A 16,068-nucleotide genomic window follows, 5' to 3' on the forward strand; every position below is an offset into this window, starting at 1 on the left:
GTGATGGGTGACTAAAATTGACTTTTTTTTAAGTAATTCCTACAGTAGATGTAGCAAAATGTCTAGACGCAACTCAAATCTTATAGGAATTAACAATTTCCAAATAACTTTAAAAAAAATAACAAGGATAACACATGTACTGATGTTCATTTATATTTCCTGAATGCTTTTGTGTTTAAGATTATTGGAAAATAATATATTTCATCCTTACAATTCATCTATACAATTAAATATTTTAAAATGTTTATTTCTCTCATGATAAACCTGAATGCTTATCATTTAATGCTAGCTAAGGCTAGCTTTAGTTTCTGTTAATGCTAGTTTTAGATTAGCGTCTACTTTAGTTTTAGCTTGTTTTAATTTCTAACTAAAGCTAATTAAAAACTAGCTTCAGCAGAAGCTGAAACTAACAGGAGCTAAAGCTTCTGCTAGCAGAAGATAAAGCTAGCTTGGCAGCCAGACTTAGCTAGCATTAAATCCGAATGATAAACATTCAGATTATTTTATCATGAGAAGAATTAGACCATTTTAATATTTAATTGAAATATCTTATGAAAAATTATGCGACTGTGTATTTTTAACATAATTATTTTATATCATTCAAATTCATAATCAAAAATACTTTATTAATCCCAAAGGGAAGTTAAATAAAGTTATAATTTTGTAAAATATTACGTCTTCAAAATGAATTGCTATGCCAACAGCTTTAACAGTCGCAACTGTAAATTTAGCGTAATCTAAAACAAAAGTGACATCTCCTGTCACTTTTGACAGGTCTGACGGTTGTTCAGTTCGTGAAATTGACAGGACATTCCGAAGATTGACGGAAAGTGCCGAGAACCGCAGTGCCTGCTGGGAACAACAAACTCGACAAGCGCCATCTTGCTTTGTAACGACTTAGGAGGGCGAATTAAGGAGCTGTTTAAATGCCTTTTTAAAGCAAATAGAGTTGTTTCAGTTGTTTGCATTGATCGTTTATTGTAAGTACGGAGTTAGAAGAGCAGCAGTTGGAGTGGAGTCTGCATTGTGGTCCACATTTCAGCCGTAAGACTGGTCATCATGGGCCGCTCACGCAGCCGAAGCACGTCTCGGTCTAAACACTCAAAAAGCAGCAAGCACAGCAAGAAACGGAGCCGGTCACGGTCTCGGTCTAGAGACAGGGAGCGGTCCAAGAAACGATCCAAGTCCCGGGAGTCTAAGAGGAACCGGCGCAGAGAGTCTCGCTCCCGGTCCAGGTCCACCACAGCCTCGTCCCGAAGAGAACGAGCAGCCTCTCCCCCGGAGAGGATCGACATCTTCGGCAGGACCTTGAGTAAAAGGACCGCTCTGGATGAGAAGCAGAGGAAGGAAGAGGAAGAGAGAAAGGCAGAGATGGAGAGACAGAGGAAGATGTGAGTATAATAATCGAAATCTGCCTGTGCAGCAGCAGATGTTGCATAATCTGCTGCTGCTATGTGTGCATGCTAAGCTAACGGCTAGATAAACTGCATTCATTTTAACGGACTGGAGCTGAGATGCTAACCACCGATGCTAACGGCTGCCACTGGAGCTGTTAGTAAATATCAAACCTCATAAATCATATCCGCAAACCTTTTGATTGAGTAAAGCTACAGATTTTAGATAAACGTATAAATTTACTGTCTAAGGAAATTAATTTAATTTGAATGTTTTAAATAGTCTTCAGATTATATCTGCATTAATATTAAAGACTTTGAAATCCTAGTATCTGAGAGATAAATATACATGAAAATTGTGAAATACTTTACCCAAATCTATTTTTTGTCAAAGAAGTTAATATTAACAGTGTTGTTTTATATATAACTTTGAACAAATATAATTAAATTGCCTGTTTGTGTCATAATATGAGAACTAAACACACAATTGAAGCTTTTTAAAATCAAAATGAGATTTTTGTGTTTATGACATGTAAATATTTCTAAATACATTGGAAAAACATGCAGTGTTTTTGCTAAACCACAGTATATTTAATATATATATAGTTAATATATTTTTGAAAATTGAACATCAGTTATTAATTTGCTGAATTATTGCTAATTTACACCATAGTTACACATTTTTAGGGTTAATAAAAGTGCTTGCAATGCAAAAGTGAAATTCAGAGTAAGAAAAAAACATTAAGAAAGTTAAATTTTGAATGAATAAAACAGATTTTCAGCAGGTTTACATGTAGAATCAGGGGTTTCCAGCTCCAGTCTATGACAGTCATCATCCTGTAACTTTTGCATGCTGCTGCAGGCTGAATTAGCTCTGTAACCTGTGATTCAGTTGTGTTGAAACAAGGAAGCATCCAATAGTTGCAGTTCTAGGAGTGGCTTAGCCCTGATTTAAAGGTTGCAGTTGTAAGTACAGAATTAGAAGAGTAGCAGTTGGAGTGGAGTCAGTTGCTTTGTAACTAAAGTGTCCAGAGAAAAGTAAACCAAACCACATAAATCCAAATATGTCTTGATAAATATTTGAAAACGGAGAAAGTCCGTCTGCTGGTGGATGTGAAGCAACTTCATGAAAAAGGAAACTGTAAATATCATTGATATTTATCTTAGTGTGACATAAACGTGAGGAAAAGTACTCAAACGTTGTGATAGAGTAATAGTTGTAATGTACTATTAATAGTTGTAATGTACTATATGTTGTTGGTAAATTAGGAACGACGTGAGAGCTAGTTCTAAACTTGTGGCTTGTTTATTGTCATAGCAACTGCCTGCCAAGATGGAGGTCAGTTACAAAGTCATGGAAGTGTGACGTCACATGGTTTCGAAGCCATGGTTCAGTTATGCTTTGCCTACCATGATGGCACGGGTCAGACTTGTTGGAGCCACACCTTGACAGCAGGAAGGTGTTTCTGCTTGCTGTTAGCCAATATGAGCTAACTTCTTCTTCCCCCGCCTCTTCCTCCAGCCGCCAGCAGGAGATCGAGGAGAAGCTGATCGAGGAGGAGACGGCCCGGCGGGTAGAGGAGCTGGTGGCCAAGCGCGTGGAGGAAGAGCTGGAGAAGCGGAAGGACGAGATCGAGCGGGAGGTGCTGCGGCGCGTGGAGGAGGCCAAGCGCATCATGGAGCGGCAGCTGCTGGAGGAGCTGGAGCGGCAGCGGCAAGCCGAGCTGGCGGCGCAGAAGGCCAGAGAGGTAACGCTCGGTCGTTTGGGATGCACCCCCGTCTCTTTCTGCCCCCACCCACCGTCCTCCGCTTTCAGTCCTCAACAAATTATTGGAGTTTTGCTGCTTTCAAACACACAGGATGAGGGAGGAACACAAGCAGCAGAGGTTTCTCTTTGCAGCTGGCATTAAAACAGCAGCAAGTTAAAAACTGCAGAGTAAGAAGACAAATATCCTCTCTGATGTCCAACTGAAGGTGGAAAACATGGACATTATGCAGCAGCAACTAACAGAAATGACACATTTTTATTAGCAAAACTGATTATTAAAAACGTGATTATATGAAACTTTAACCTCACTCTAAACCAGATACTGTTGCTATTTAACTACAGAGGTTAAATAGCAACCTTTGTTGCAATAGTAATGTTACAATAGCAATGCAGATTATTCCTGGTAGGGTTGAGTGTTTCTGCATCTTCGTTAAGATACTAAATTATAATTTTGGTTGTTAATCATATTTACTCAGTAGAAACTTTTTTCCCTGTTTAGCTAAATTAATTTTTGTTTCATTAATCACACCAACAAACGCACTCCTGCGAAACTCAGACATGATTTAAATCATATTATTTTTTTTTACCTCTGTTTGTTTGCAGCAGCAAACCTGATAAAGGGTTCATTTTTTAGATTCTCTGAATAATTAAGTGTAGATGCACAACGTCAGGACGTCCAGTAATACTGTTGATTATGTTTCCGAACGCATCAGGAATGATAATTTTACCCCAAAATAACGTTTTCATAATCTTCTGTCATCACAGTGTTGCTCTCTGGGTCATTTGTTACAATTTTTATACTTTTTTTTTTTACTGGAATGACAAGTAGGAGTTGAGATTAACTCGATTTGTTTGGTCAGCCTATTTAACAGCCTAAACATAAAAATGATTTGTGCCTCTCCTTTACCTTCTACATCATAATCCATGATTAGTTGGAACATGTTGGCCTAAATATGTTGTCATTTTCGTATTTACCTAAAACCTTTCGTTTGTGATGCATAAAAATTCATAATTTATTCAATAATTGTATACATTTACCTCATCTTTAGCAATATCAGAAGTCAAGGTGGTTGAGGTGAACGTGTGTGGCCCACAAAACATCTGGATTTAGGAAAACTGCCTCAAAGTTTCATCATCATTAAACTCGAGATATCTGCTGAAACAAACCTGATCGGCTTGTAATCTCTTTACTATAGTAGCAGGAGCTAACACAGTTAGCTAGAGCTAGCAGAATTAGCGGGACCTAACAACATTAGGTGCGTGGCTTGAGCTAACATGGTTAGCAGGAGCTTCAGACGACATGGTTAGCAGGAGCCAGCAGAATTAGCTGCAGCTAGAAAAAGTAGTAGGAGCTAAAACAATTAGCAGGAGCCAAAAACATTAGTTGGAGCTAACATGATTACCAGGAGCTAAAGCCACTAGCTGGAGCTATTGCTGAATAAGAACAAATTGGAGGATAATTAAATGATGTTTAAGGAAATTTCTTTGTAGCACATCATCCTAATGTATTTGAGAAAATATTTTTATCCTGCTGTTTACCGTAAACATTCTAGTTAGAAACGTGAGTTAGAAGCTAAAGTTTGCCGGTCGATTCCGACACTTCTGGCCTGTTCCAGATTATTCTACACTTTATCTTCTGGCGTTCTGCTAAGCTACTTTTAGCCATTTTCAGAATTGGAAGCTAACTTTAGCTTCATGTTAGCATTTTCAAACACTATTTCTACGATCTTCGGTTCAAATCAACAAACTTGAACGTTAGTCAGTGGGCAGAAACGTAGCTCCTAGCATACGTCGACTACCTAGGCAGTGTTGCGGTGAAAGCATGTTATATTTGAGTTTTCAAAAAACAGCCTACTGTTTTGTTTTTTCCTCTGAAAGAAATTTTGTTGTTATGCCTAATTGCGCGTAAAATGTCGACCTTCGTAGTTTTTCTTGTGCTTTGCAAAGTCGCCCTTCGCTCCATTCTTTAGATTCCAACAACAATAAAACAGAGGGATGTAATAATTCAGTATAAAAGGTTCCTCCTTCTTTTTCTCTTCCCGTTCTGTCTCTACTTGGTTTCCTCATCAGAAAAGTTCGGGAAAACCCGACCGGATCCGTGTGGAAATGTTCATCCCATCTGACTCACAGACGGTTTATCCCCTCAGGTTCTCGGCGGCTATCCGATGGTTTTATCTGATGATATGAATTAATTTCTTTCTGACTGGTTATTTCCCACAGTTTGATGTTTCTTTTGGTTTCTTTTGTACCATAACTTGCTTCTCCCATAGGGCGGCTGCTCGGTGTCATTCTGTTGATGTGTTTTATTTATTTATTTTATTATTTTTTTGTTGTTTTTCGGACACACACCTCACCACCTTCCTAACTAGCTCTTGACCCGAGCTGGCGCTGCAGCCTTTCAGCTCACCTGTGACTTGTGTCCTGTTACTGTAAGTGTGCCGTGGTCGGGTCCTCCTCGAACACACACACACACACACACACCTTGTGCAGCAGCTCTCTACAGAGACAACAAAAAGCCCCACAGAGAGAGCGCTAAAGCAGATTTGACTTATAAAGAGGAGCGCGCCATATTCGACCCCAGGAGCGCCTCTCTGTCTCTGCAGGGGCCGCGGTCCGGACGGGACAGTAAATATTCAGCCGTTTATTGCCGAATGCGTTCACCAGTTGTGTAGGTACACAGGCAAGGAAAATGCGTAGGTATACGTTCATTGGTGAGCCAAAACTCTTCCCTCCTTCTTCTTTTTCTCTCTTGCATTTGATGATGTTAAAAGCAGCAGATGTATTTTTTCTCTAGTCTATGTTTCTGTCCTCTGAATGTGATGAATGTGTTTGTGGTTTTTTTGTTGTTGCTTTTTAACTTTAAAATAACAGAGTAGGTGTGAATTAGGCATTTTAATTCTTCCAGGAAGAGATTTGAAGTAGTCGAGGGAGGCGTTCACGTCTCCGCTCAGTTTCTTTATGTTTGTAGAAAACAATTCAGGCTGACTGAAGAGACTTTCTGTGGTGGAGTGACTGACTGACTGACTGAGTGTGTGTGTGAGAAAGAGAGAGTGTGTGTGTGTGCGTGTGTGCTTTGTGACTTTTTCATGCGCTAACATGGCACCATGTCACCCATCCAGGAGGAAGAGAAATCCAAGCGGGAGGAGCTGGAAAAAATCCTGGAAGAGAATAACCGCAAGATTGCCGAGGCGCAGGCCAAGCTGGTACGACCCAACCCGGTTCTGAACCCGGTTCTGAACCCGGAATGAAATCTAGTTTCTGGTTTATATTAAAGTTGAGGCGAGGGAGTCTTTTACTGTCTCATAATTTGATTTGATTATGATTTTTGGGACCAAAATTAGATTAAAAATCAATTTTCTTCAAAAGAATTATTCATAAAAAGGGACGCAGTGATGTGAAAATTTTGGCCAATCAATAAATTGCGTGATAAATCAAAATGATATTCACAACTTCCATTCATTCCAGTTTTTTTTTGTTTACAGAGACATTAAAATCTATTTTATTTATGGTTTCATATATAAGTAGTTTTTATTTTATCATTTTTATTTTGGATATTTAAAATATCTTTCAGTTTCCTTAAGTTCTTTACAGAGTTAAAGTTAACTGGTCTTTGAGAGGGAAAATGCTGTTATTAATATGTTACTTGAAAATGGTCTCAAAACAACAATATTATCGTTTATTGTCATGAGTACTGGGACAATTTATCTCCCAGCAAAACCAAACAAATACAACATACATGACCAACAACCTCCTCCAGAAAAAATAAACAAAATGGAAATATCAGTCCAGTTTTATTTACCATATTAACAATATTATTGAACCAATATATCAAAAAATTTTTAAAGGAAAAAAACACTGCAGATTCCTTGATCTTTTTGATGGTTTTGGAACAAACATTTAAAAATCTTGTACCCTTTTCCTTCTCCTTCCCAATCATGCACTGTTTTTTGTTAATCTTTTAAAAAATCTTGATGAGTCGGTTGAGTCTGTGGTTGTAATGTAACAACGTGTGGAAAAGCGGTTTTGCTTTGTTCATCTCTGATCTGCAACTGTAGCCAGACAGGGCAGTTAATATGGAAATTATTCTGCTGAGTTTGATAACCTGCTGCCTCCTTATTGCGGCTCAGCTTACAGTGATCCACTCATTGTTCTTTATATTTTCATTTTAATAACCCAGACTTTTCTTTTTCTTTTTAAATTGATTTTAATCCATAATTCTTTAGACTACGTCTGTATTTCTCCTCTGGTCCTTTCCTCATGTAGTTAGTCCTGGTCTAATAACACTTTCTAACGGATCAAAACTTCTTTTTGTTGTTTTTTGTTTTCAATCCACAAATGTACCAAACATTGGTTGCAGTGATTGGTCAGAAAAGAATGAAATACAGAAAACGTTGTGGTGAAAAGTTGCTATGTTAAAAATCCACACAAAATTAAAATAGTTGCAATCACAGCTTCCTTGAGGGATTGTTTACAGATGGAATTCAGCTTACGCTATCTGGTACAAAGCACCTTATTATTACCTTATTATTATGCAAAATGCGAATTTTGTACGTTTTTAAGCTTCCATTTTGGGTTTTCTACTGCTTTAAAAAATCACCCAACTGCTTTTTGGTTACCAGTTAATGTTTTTTGGTGTCTGGAAAATGAGCCATTTCAAAAACCTCCTGATAGTTGAGTCACAAATGAGCAGACATTACTAACTCCAGCAGAATACAGCCCGTTGCCTAGCAACCCCAGCAGAATTCCAGCCCGTCACCTAGCAACCCCAGCAGAATTCCAGCCCGTTACCTAGCAACCCCAGCAGAATTCCAACCCGTCACCTAGCAACCCCAGCAGAATACCAGCCCGTTACCTAGCAACCAAAGCTGAGTTCCAGCACTTTTGGTTATTTCTAAGTTAGTTTTGTAATACGATATTTGCACTAGAAGCTAAGCGAAAATATTTGGTAATATGAATCAATTTGCATGATTTAAAGTTTTTCTCTTTTCTCTCTTCTTACAAAAAACTTGATGATGGACTCAACTAGCCCTTTTTTTTGAAGGACAGTTTTATTTACAAATACTTCATAATTGTTTTTATTTGTTGTTTGCTTATTTATTTTGGATTTATAAAATGTCTGCCAGTTCCAGTTTTAAATATTTCTTAGAATTTAAAGTTTATTGATAATTGACATTGTACTTTTGCATTATTGCTACCATTATATTACTTGAAAATGATCCCAAAAACAACATTATCGTTTATCATGGTAGCTTCGGGTCTGTTTCTGTTTGTGTCCTGGTTCTGCTCTGACCCGGTTCGTCTCGCCGCAGGCCGAGGAGCAGCTACGGATCGTGGAGGAGCAGAGAAAGATCCACGAGGAGCGCATGAAGCTGGAGCAGGACCGGCAGCGGCAGCAGAAAGAGGAGCAGAAAATCATCCTGGGGAAGGGAAAGTCCAGACCCAAGCTGTCCTTCTCTCTGAAGGCGGCCGAATGACACTCCGCTGCCCCGCCTTCGTCCTGCACCGCCCCCTCCATCCTCATCCTCATGGTTCAGCCCCGCTCCGTGTCGTCCGCTGCGGATTTGCTCGCTTCATTTTGGAAGTGCTAAAGGAAAGGCCGGGAGGATGCTCCTTCATCGCCGCCCCTAAAAACAAAAAAAATCAAACAGACAGAACAAACTCCTCCTGTTTGCTTTTATTTTCTCTCTTTTAGGGACCTGGAAGTTTTCTTGTAGTCTGGGAGTCTTATGTGTAACCAGCGGTAGGGGAAAGTCACCGGCAGCTTGGGTGGCTGTCGCTCCATTTTTTGTTACACTTAATTTGAAGCGGTTTGCGTAAGACTGACATGACCTGTTATGAACATCAAGGAACGGGAATAAATGTTTGACTTCTCTCATGAAAGGTCATTCGGTAAATAATCACATTTATAATGAAAAGTTGCATTAAAAGTGTCAACTTTGCTGTATTTGGTAAATGATACTTTTAAAGTACATTTTCTTTTAAACTTGCGTTAAAAGTGTCTTTATTCACCGTATGACAGTTCATGACAGCGGTTATGAACATTTATTTGGACTCCTTCATGTTGATGACAGATGTCATGTCAGTCTAACGCACAGCACTTCAAATAAAGCGTTCATTTTCTTTTTCAATTTTAAGAACAATAAATATAAAAAAAGCACAGAAAGCTTCCCATCCGGCTGACCCGCTCCGTGTCTTCCACCCCTCCGGAAACATTTCTCCCTGTCACGTTAAAAACACAATGTGGTTCTGCAGGCGAACCGGGCCTCAGCTACCCGACCTGCCGGTGATCGATCCAACAGGAAACGGAGGACAGAAGCCATTTCCTGTTCCGTGTAACCCTTTTAAAACCGTCTTATGAAAAAGCGATAGAGATCAGAAAACGCGGGGAGGAAAAAAAAAAACACTCTGGTTTGTTTTCCGTAAAAATTCCCCCCACGTGTGCAAACTGTTATGTTGTAGTAAATTAACTTGGCGAAGCCGCCGCTGAGTCGTAGAGGAGACACGAGTTCAGGTAAGACGAGGTCAGAGTGAGAATGCAGGTGTGTGTGAGTGAGTGAGTGTGTGTGTGTGTGTTTGGGTGATTTATTTGACCTCAGGTGGGTATAATAACTTTATTCTGTGGAATCTTAATTTTGTCATGTGAATTTTTCCCCCCTTAAATTGTCAAAGGACTGAACAGATGAATAAATCCATTGAATGCCAACAGAAGCTGAAGGTCTCATCGTTATTTCACCAGTAGTCAGCAGATTAGTGACTAAAATATACTATACAATACTAAAATATTGCTCATATTGATACCAAGTTGATATCGGTATCAGATTTATAAAATTTCTGATCTATACTTTAGTTTCAGATTCTATCTTGAAATTTTAATTTATTTTGTACCATTAACTCAACATTTTTTTATTTGCTCTCAAACATTTTTGCATTGTTTTTTTTAACAAAATGCACTCAAATCATGTTGATATGTTAAATATATTCTAGATACATTATAAAACTTGTACAAATAGTTTGCAAACAATCAAATTCAAGCCTTGTGTTGAGCTAAACTTTGACTAGGCAAAAAGTAGCAAGTTTTCTTAAATCTGACAGACTTGAGAAGTGTTTTTTTATTTGAAGCACGGTGAAAAGATTCATTTATGGAACTAAATTGGGGCCATAGTTTGTTCAAAAGAAGAAGAAAAAAGGAAAAATAACCTTCAATCCGAAAAGTAGTTTTGAACATTTCATTCATCTTGAAACCTTTTGTTTTAAATTTTATAACTTTTTTTTTCTTACAGTATCAACATTATTTTTCTGTTTACATTTTTTATTTAAATTTCACTACTTTTTTTGTTTTGTTCTTTTAAACAAACTTTTTGGTCCCAATTTAGCTCCATACCCTATCTTCACCCGGCCACTGGCCCGGATCGGTGCGCTTTCACCCCGGCTTGTGTTCTCCGCAGTGCCCCGCTGCTGCCTACCTTCCTCCATAACTGGTTTTATTCTTTAAAAAATATATTTAAGTTGAACTTTAAATCTGTAGTTGGCATATTAAACTACTCAATTAGATAACAGTTAAACATATTGCGATTTTTAAAGGTCAATACTAAAGAAATTCACTAATATAAACTCCCAAAGAGCGTCCTGTAGCTTTTGGTGTCTAATTTCCCTAAAAACACTTTCCAATTGAATTAAAGCAACTCAATCAGCATCCAATCAGCGGTTGCTCGCTGCAACAGGAGGCGTTGATCTCCTTATCAAGCTGCTGCTACATGGAGGTGATGATCGGCTCGACCAGCAGCCGCAATCCACAGCAAAGCTCCGAAAACTGATGAAATTAAGTCGCAGAGGAGTGTCAGCAGTTCGCACGTTTCAATCCACAGCTGGCAGAAGTGTGAGTGGGTGAGAGTCCATTCAATTAGCGGCTGGTCGCGAACAGGAATGTGAAGACCTTAAAACAATGTTTTCAGAGCGAATTACACTGTAAAACAGCATGTTAGTGCGTTTTGAATATAAATAATTGAAATGGTGGAGACATAATGTAGCATAGTAATCAGTAACTGCATTTCTGTTGACATTTTGAAAATTAAGTCGCCTAATAGAACAACGGCAATTTCAAAATAAAATGTTTTTAGGTGAGGTGTTTGTTTTCGGACGCGAAGAAATTGGTTTATTTCGTAAAAGTGAAATGGAAACCGTTTTTTCGCATCGCCTGAGTCACATAATCAACAACCGGATGTTACTACTGTCGCAAACCACGAAGAAGAAGACAGGAAGTGGTAGGAGGAGGATGGTGTTGCATGTTTTTAATGACTTATCTCATGAAGAAACTTATTCACATGTGATTGTAATTATGTTTCTTGTTTAAAGAAAACACTGCAGTTGTGAAATTGTTTTTTCCCCTACATTTCTCCTTGAAAAAATGTACTCAAATTGAATTAAGTAGTATTACTTACTTATGTTTTTAATACAAGAAAATGATTTAAAAAACTTTTTCAATGATATGAAAACCTGAATTTTCTACAAAACGTTTAAGCCCAGAATTTGTGATACATGTAGTTATTTCTCACCTTAAAATAATTGGAAAGTTTGACTCGTGGCTGTCAATAATAAGCTTATTTTTGTCTCAATTAAAACTTGAATAATTTCTCCTGCAAAATACTGATTCATATCTAATCAAAATTTTTTGTAAATCTATTTACAGTAATTACATTTTTTATAAACAACTTCTGCTATGGATAACGCTGCAGTCTTCATGGAGGAAGATTTAATTATTGGTTAAATTTAAGTCATTTTGTAAGTATATTTACACATTTAAACCAACATGTCTGCTTTTGTATATGGATTCAATTCAACCTGAATGAAATGTATCCTAAATGTTACTCAAATTGTACCATTTCATTTGTAAGTTTAAGATATTTTAATAAAAATATGACAAAATAAGTAAATAAATTTCAGTTGTCAGTGTGGATTTTTACAGCGTCTACACAAAGTGGTTATAAAGTTTGATTTGGGTCTAAAAGAATCTGATAATGTTCACTTTTCTTGAAATAATAAACTTATTTATGTCTGCATTTAAATCTGAGTCATTTCTGCTGCAAAATAATGATTCATATCGACTGAAAAATAAAAACATGAGCAGTAATTTAAATGTTTTGTCTTATGGATGAAGCTGCAGCCTTCATGGTGGAATAACAAAATAAAAAGTTTAAAAATAGAAAGAACCACTTTAAAGCTACGTGTGTTCTTATGATTTCATCTTTATTTTAATTATTTAATGAGTTATAATTTTACTTTTGATGATAAAAATGTAATCTTCTCTGTTTTCTCCCGGTAGTTATGCCGCTAGTGGGCGCTGTTGGCTTTCAAATGAACTCGAAGCGGCTGAACCGGCTGCACGCGCTCGGTTCGGATGAGGAGTTCGGTTCTTTGGGAATCCTGCAGGAATCCAGTTTGGAAAATGAAAATAACCCGGATGTGTTCCGCTTTCCTCACCTGTGCAGGTGTTACACTTGACTTCCCTCCATCTCTCTCTCTTTATTTCTCTTTTTCTCTCTTTTTAATACTTGTTATTATTGTTATTATTATTATTATTATTACTATTATTGATTATAACCCTTTTTCGGTGACGTGTCGCGTCATTAAAATGGTTTACAGTGTCACTCAGCAGCCGCCCGTTGACATTAGCAGGGCTCGGCTGTAATTTCTCACCCCGCCGAACCAGTTGCCGCCTCTGATTGACGGATCCGCTTCTTTTTAACTTCCACCAATCAGCGGCAGCGGTGGGCGGGGCCTGGTCGGGAGCAGCTCCGCCAAATATTCCCAGTCTGCGTCTCTCTCAGTTACTTCCCAGCCTGGCTTGAGAGCAGCAGCCGATCAGGCGACATCCTCCCTGCGTGCGGGTCGCTGTGCGGTGCGGTGCGGGAGGACGGATCTGCGGGACTCTAATTCTCCGCCTGCGTGCTCGGCTTTCTTTCTTTTCTGTCCTTATTTCCTCACTTTGGGAGTTTTATTTTCTTTCTTTTCGGACCTGCTTAGAATGAGAACCTCCATCCCAGCTCCTTTGGTTTCTCTCATCCAAACATCCGCTCATTTTGTTCATTTCGACCATCCGACCTCATTGTTCCATTTTTGTGCTGCTGTCACCCACAGTTTGTCGCCCTCCACCTCCACCTCCAGCTCCAGCTGAACGCGGAATACCTCAGCCTGCTGCTGTTGGATGTTGGCTCTTTTCACGCAGAGGGATTTCTATTTTCTCTGAAGGATGATGGATCTCTAACGCGCTGCGCCCTGAATGAACCAACCGTGCGCTCTTCTTTTTTCCCTGTTTTTTTGGAGATGCTCTGATCGGAGCTTGTTGGGTCCGAATGCGCTGGATCGGGATATAATCTGAAGATCTTTTTGTTTTTCTGTTGTTGTTATTTTGCTTTCTGCGTGGACACACACGGCTGTTCCCCCTCTGAGACGGAGTGTGCACCGCATCCATCCCGGAGGCGCGCGGGCTCACCATGGGGGACTCGATGTGGAGATATTATTTTGGAGTTTTCTTCCTCGCCTTCGAACTGGACTTGTGTCGGCCGCTCATTCTGGAGTCCATCTACTGGAACACGACCAACACCAAGTAAGTGCAGCGAAATGCGCACTCATCTTTGCGCAAAGAATAATTTTAGAAAATTAACTGCAACATTTATTTCCGATTTTCCGCCCCCCCTTTTCTCCACCAAATCCGGCATTTATTTTATTTTTTAAAATTTCTTTTTAAAAAATAAATCCGCTCCTCTAAAGCTTTTCAGTAAAATAGTGCATTCTGGTTGAATAAATCTACAATCCCGACAGTCAGTGTGCGCACATTCAGGAGGGGAATATTTACGCGCAGAGAGCGGAGACTGAGCTCGATGTGTGGAGAAATGACGCGCACTTTGCGATGCGCACTGCAGGGTGAATACATCAAATGTCGCCGCCAGAAATATCAAAAATACATACAATTTATTAAAAATAATTCCAATTTTAGGAATGTGAATGTATTGTGTTGGAGCGTGAAGAGAACGGCGCATGTTTCTGAGTGTTAGTTGAGCTCCAGCGGGCCTCTGTGAGTGTGTGTGTGTGTGTGTGTGTGTGTGTGTGTGTGTGTGTGTGTGTGTGTGTGTGTGTGTGTGTGTGTGTGTGTGTGTGTGTGTGCTGAAATGTTTTCTCTGAACAATAAGGCGGATTTCAGAGTAATTTCTGCTGGAAATGTGGCCGCAGAGATAAAACTTTAAACAGGCCGCTGCGCTAAGTCCCGTTTCTGTGCGTAAAAGTTCAACTTGGACTCTTTTTCTGTGTAACTTCAGGAACAAATACGGTATTTTCTCCCCCCGCCGTCAGAAATAAACGCTTCAAGTCCTTTAGTGATGCCAGAAGAGGTGTCTTTCTTTTCTCTTTTCTTTTTCTGTTTTTGCTGCTGTGTGCCGCTGCTCTCTGCCGGCGGGGGCGGAGTGGGTCCCGTCTTTGTGTCCGTTTAGTCACGGCCAAAACTCCAAACTCCAAACTGCGCCTCCCTGACGGCGAGATGGACTCAGTGGCGCAAAGTGACGCGCATTTTAACCTCCAGATTGCGCCTTTACGAGCTAGTTTTGGTTCAAATCCGCGAGTTAGAGTTGGTGAAGGTTTGAGTGTCTTAATGTGGTCACTAAACACGGATTGGTACTAAACACGGATTGGTGCTAAACTGAGCTGAAAACTTCAATTTTTCTCTCAGCAAACTGTTTTTTTATTGTTAAAATGTGAACCAGTGAGTTTAATTTCTATTCAAACTCACCCAGTTACAAAATCAGAATCTTTTCAGATGAATTAAATAAAATTACACAGAAATTTGCCGAATTGAACTCTTCTGGAGTTATTTTAACACTTAAAAATGTGAAAACGACTCAGATTTTTGCTAAAATAACTCTGATATAGGTCAGTTATCTGAAAATTGACTCGACTGAACTTCAGCTTTGCGTGTCAGACTGACAGTTGGCTTGAAATTAGTAGAAAAAGATCAATATATGATACGGAAACAGCAAAATAACCACCTTAACGCAGATCTTTATAAGCTATAATACTCTGGATGGTTGATCTAGATTTTAGGGAGGAACATGAGAGGCTAGGGATGACGGGAAAGAAAGAGGAAAATTAGCAAAACATGGTCAAATAGTGAAAGAAGAAGCCTTTCTAACCAAACCTGGAGCTGCAGACCAGCTCTAACTTAAGGAAATCAACTGGAAACGTGATAATGTGTCCACCGTTGGAGCGTGCGGAGGCCTCAGGGTGGGAGTTTTCTGGACGATGAGCTAAAAGTTAAATCTGGATTTTTTGTAATCTATTTGACCTGAATACAAAGTTTCAGCTTGTTTTCAGCATCCACAGCACCAGAAACGAGTCACTTTGAATCAATTTGATTGGAACAGGCTGATTTTTTTCCTTATTTGTCAAATTATTAAAAATCAGATTTTTCCTACAATCATCATTAAATGCATCAAATGTATCAACTTCCACCATTTTCAGCCTATAAATTAAACTTTATAAATGTCGGATTCGAGACGCAGAAATCGGAATGAGTACGTAATTCTTTCATTTTGATGAGTCATAAGATTCAAATTTAAAAACGCCTTCCTGATCCCAAAACTCATTTGAGTTACTGCAGATAGAGACAGCAGCGGACATGAAGGAGCTCCTGTAGCAGTCTGTTCTACTGCGAATTGGAAGGAGCCTCTGACTGAAGACGGTATCCGCTATCAGGCTTTAAGTGTGCACCGATTGCAGTTTTCTGGCCAATCACTTCGAAAAGCCGATTCCGATTCTGGCCAAAACTGATACTATTTGTCTTAAATGTTGCTAAAAATATCAGAAAAGTTGCTGAGTTGGCAACTTTAAGGTGACTATCGTTAACTACAAACTTGCAGA

The 16,068-nt window shown here is 39.1% G+C and overlaps 2 protein-coding genes across 3 annotated transcripts in view; both read left to right on the forward strand.

Annotated features, from left to right (window-relative positions):
* The first annotated feature begins 830 nt into the window (after positions 1-830).
* On the forward strand, positions 831-9,870 carry arglu1a (arginine and glutamate rich 1a). 2 transcript variants are annotated; one of them, XM_088003092.1, is made up of 5 exons: positions 831-1,391; positions 2,917-3,142; positions 5,532-5,591; positions 6,282-6,365; positions 8,472-9,870. In XM_088003092.1, the coding sequence occupies exons 1-5, from the start codon at positions 1,060-1,062 to the stop codon at positions 8,634-8,636; spliced, it is 867 nt and encodes a 288-aa protein (XP_087859218.1). In that variant the 5' UTR covers positions 831-1,059; the 3' UTR covers positions 8,637-9,870. The 2 variants fall into 2 exon arrangements, with proteins under 2 accessions (XP_087859218.1, XP_014842610.1); XM_014987124.2 differs by lacking the exon at positions 5,532-5,591 and having other exon boundaries at positions 832-1,391.
* A 3,055-nt stretch (positions 9,871-12,925) lies between these two features.
* efnb2a (ephrin-B2a) overlaps positions 12,926-16,068 on the forward strand; it is a 34,778-nt gene continuing 31,635 nt past the window's right edge. The window contains exon 1 of the mRNA XM_014987113.2: positions 12,926-13,765. Coding sequence (XP_014842599.2) covers positions 13,653-13,765 — 113 coding nt within the window. The 5' untranslated portion in view covers positions 12,926-13,652. The remainder of the gene's footprint in view (positions 13,766-16,068) is intronic.

The sequence above is a fragment of the Poecilia mexicana genome, unplaced genomic scaffold (assembly GCF_051168715.1).
Source record: "Poecilia mexicana isolate PSO_F unplaced genomic scaffold, ASM5116871v1 scaffold_2, whole genome shotgun sequence".
Lineage (NCBI taxonomy): Eukaryota > Metazoa > Chordata > Actinopteri > Cyprinodontiformes > Poeciliidae > Poecilia > Poecilia mexicana.

Bases quoted from the DNA above. Each gene is read 5' to 3' on its own strand.
- arglu1a (XM_088003092.1), top strand. From the start codon at position 1,060: ATGGGCCGCTCACGCAGCCGAAGCACGTCTCGGTCTAAACACTCAAAA. The intron at 1,392-2,916 runs GTGAGTATAATA...CTCTTCCTCCAG, and splicing joins ATGGAGAGACAGAGGAAGAT to CCGCCAGCAGGAGATCGAGG. The intron at 3,143-5,531 runs GTAACGCTCGGT...CTTCCTAACTAG, and splicing joins CGGCGCAGAAGGCCAGAGAG to CTCTTGACCCGAGCTGGCGC.